At 40.0% G+C, this 3,451-nt stretch overlaps 1 protein-coding gene across 1 annotated transcript in view; it reads right to left on the bottom strand.

Annotated features, from left to right (window-relative positions):
* KIF26A (kinesin family member 26A) overlaps positions 1 to 3,451 on the bottom strand; it is a 91,527-nt gene that overhangs the window by 13,184 nt on the left and 74,892 nt on the right. The window contains exon 5 of the mRNA XM_031553789.1: positions 1,660 to 1,869. Within this exon, the coding sequence (XP_031409649.1) occupies positions 1,660 to 1,869 (210 nt within the window). The remainder of the gene's footprint in view (positions 1 to 1,659; positions 1,870 to 3,451) is intronic.

The following is a 3,451-nucleotide window of genomic DNA, read 5'->3' as shown; positions in this document are numbered from 1 at the left end:
CCTGCTACTAGAGCCTAAAATAGTTTTCAATTCTATTAAACCAATTTTCTTGGAATATTGATTCTATGACTAATGTACCAAACAGAATGCTATCCAACCAGGCTTCCTGCTGGTATAATAGCTTTGCCAAGGCTATTCAGCAATAGTAGCAACTCCACTGAAATTAAGCTACTCAGGAGTGCTCACAGGAATTAAAAAGACATTTATATTGGAGAAAATGCATTAAGATCCCTGAATAAGATTTCATAGCATCACATTTTCCTTTTCCAGGGAAAACAGTATCATCAATAACTTGCTAAAATACCTGAGTGTACTAAAACCTGCTTATCCACATCAGTGAAGGTTTCAAATATACAACATGATGATGTATTATGTACAGCAACTATGTGGGGCAATGGAGGCAGGGAAAGGTTTAAATGTGTAACTACAGTGAAATGATAAAGCTGTTTGTAGGTTCTTGGCAGTGAGCTTGCCTCGAGGAATGATGTCTGCACAGAAGTGGGTGGGCTGGCCAAAATCAGCAAGAAACACCACAAATGGTCCACTATGAGCACCTGAAAATGCCTAACCCAAACCAGGGGGCAGTGATCCACGGGATTGTGTCAAAACCAGCACAGCAGCTGGCTGTGATCAGCCACCTTGCAGGAGGGGCTGACAACAGGAGTTTCAGTATTTGTAAGACAAAGCTATTTCCAGTTCTAGACCAATGTTGACATTATAGTTGCAAATCTCTGCACAAAGACACCATTTGGGTTTGTGCAGAATCTCAACACCAAACTACTGGTGTAGTTACCACTGCATTAGGAATGGATCTATGTAGGACATATTCTCCATCTTCAGTGCTGGCTAGAACTTAGATTTCATGGATATTTTTGTATCTCTACTTTGGAACCCAAAAAAAATCAATGAAGTCCTAGGAGAAGATATGAGTGTGGGATTTGGAGCTACATCTCAATATCTTTTCTAAGCATTAGTATATCTTTATCACCTTTAATATTTTGTGTTTTTATTTCTTTCAATAAAATCTAACTTTAATAATAATTCCCTGACCACAAATGTCCTGTCAAATACTCACCATGCCATCTACATATCAGATTTAATGCCTGGGGCTACTACTGTAGAAATAGAAGCTTTTGCAGGGCATGAGAGGTGCACACCATCAGCACCACCATCAAGATAAAATACTCGGTCAAGAGCATAGAATAAGCAAACTGGAAAAGGTGATGAAAACACGAAAGCTCCCTAACTACTTCAGTATAGCAGTACCATGGGGTTAGCTGTATCTCTTCTCCTAACAGCAGCATTTAGCACTTAACATTAAGTACATACTCATTATCCACTGAAAGCAGTAGGGAAGGAGATTCTTTGTGACATCAAATGGGTTAAAACTTAACTGGATGGAAAAGTGAGCTTCAAATTGGCTGTGTCTTTCACTAACAAGAGAAAATGCACAAAGATAATTCAGTCAGCAAATCCATTTCCCTTTACTTTATGTCTTGGCTAAACTGAAAGTGTCTGTCTATTAATTACTGTTGTATGGGGCTTTTTTTTTTCCAAGCGTTAGGCAACTCGTTCAAATAAAATTCCATAGAAACAAAGTACTCTAAAGGCAAATCAAATGCAAAAGACTCAGGAGATTTATGCAAGTGACTTGAGTACCTGTGAAGCATCCTGTGGGAAAACTGCATCAAAGGCAAACATCTTTGGGACAGCAACAATACCTCTTCTGTGACCTCCATTGGAAGGCCCACTTGCAGCTGGATCATAAAGTGTGATTTGCTTTTTTCGAGGATCTACCTTTAGGAAGGACATGGATTCAGATGTTTCATGTGCTCCTTGAGAGGGACAAATTCTTACCATCACTTTCACCTGCAAACATTCAGAAGAAAGTGACAACTTTATTTCCAAGCTAAACACATGCATAGCATTCCTCCCTGATACGCTCCTCCTCCCAAGACACGATCATTTGTATTACTTAGGTGTGTCAGGACAACCGTGGGACAAAACCAGAGCCAGATTTTTCAGGCTGGTTTCCACCTGGGGGTTTTCATTAAATTAGCTTTCAAAGGTGCACTTTGTCCCTTCTGTTGACACTTCCAGTTTCAAAGTTTCAATTTCCAAATGTCTGATCTGCAGGTATAATCCACTGTAGGTGTAATACCATGCCTAAAGAAAACAAAACTCTGGTCTCCTACCTTTTATGTGCTTAATGTGACCAAAAGTACAATCTGAACCATTCCAAAAATCCATCTGAATAATTCAAAGCTGAGAGAGCTAGCACATTCAAGCTGAGCTGAATCTGGAAAGTTTCAATTTCTTTTTCACATTACTGTAATAAACAGGTGCCTCTCTTATAGCTTTCCCAGGCAGACACCTTTATGCTGTTATTGCTAGGCAGCTTGGTGGTTAGCTGAAGATTTAATGGCAGTCTCAAAGGAGGGAAAGGAAAAAAAAAAAAACAAAAACAAACATTAAAAGCTTGAAAAGAAACTACTCACGAAGTACATTTTTACTCCTACATACGGCATTTTAAGGCAGCACTTTCAGACATGTAGGCTGTGATTTTCCAAGCAGCTCATGGGAGCCAAGTGACCTGGTCTCACTGAAGTTCAGCAACGGCTGCACACCTGCTGCTTCTAGGCTTCCTGGAAGTCATACTCTTATTTTGAAAAGCCATGAAATACTGCCTCACACCTATTTACAACGATTTATTCTTACAAAATGCTCCCAGGTCAGAACCAGTGTATTTTACACACCTGGCACTGCAGTAAATGACTATTGCAAGAGCAGTGTCACTCAGCTGATCATCTATTCTGCTCTGACCAGATCAAACTTAAAGGAAAGCTATTCTTGGCCAGAGTAACTCTCCTTGGCCAATACAAAACGCTTCAAAAATAAGCTGAACAACAATATTACATACTCTTCTAACTAACAAATGACTTTCCCAGCAGCAGTGGGACACCTAGTTTTGCTGGGTGAAGAGTCTCCACAGCTGTAATGCACCAGCCAGCTGAGCTAGAATAATCCACACCTGTGCTCTCCAAAGCGCCCATCTGGACCTGTACATTCCATAATGCAACTACTGACCCAAACAAAATACCCACTCCTCCTCCTATAGCACTTACATTCAATTTGGATGGAGAGTGAAAGATAGCAACCTCTCTGCTGCAAATCCACCAGATGACTCCTCCGAACAGAGAGCACAGGGTCATTTGCTGATTTAATACTCAGCTCTAGGCCCGTGCTGGATGTTGCATTGGAAGATGGGTTGGAAAGCATGCATCTCTAATAAAGAAAGAGCCTCCTTTCCAGTAACTTGCTTTTGCTAAACTTAATCTTAAAACTGTCAAAGCAATTTGGGTTTAAGAGCCTGAGAATATTCTAAATTATGAGAGTACTATTTCTTTAAAATGGTGTGCTTTTATATTAATGCCACATTCTCTCTGTCTTT

The sequence above is a fragment of the Meleagris gallopavo genome, chromosome 5 (assembly GCF_000146605.3).
Source record: "Meleagris gallopavo isolate NT-WF06-2002-E0010 breed Aviagen turkey brand Nicholas breeding stock chromosome 5, Turkey_5.1, whole genome shotgun sequence".
Lineage (NCBI taxonomy): Eukaryota > Metazoa > Chordata > Aves > Galliformes > Phasianidae > Meleagris > Meleagris gallopavo.
The sequence above is the reverse complement of the archived record's forward strand: the minus strand, read 5'-3'. Positions and strand labels throughout refer to the sequence as shown.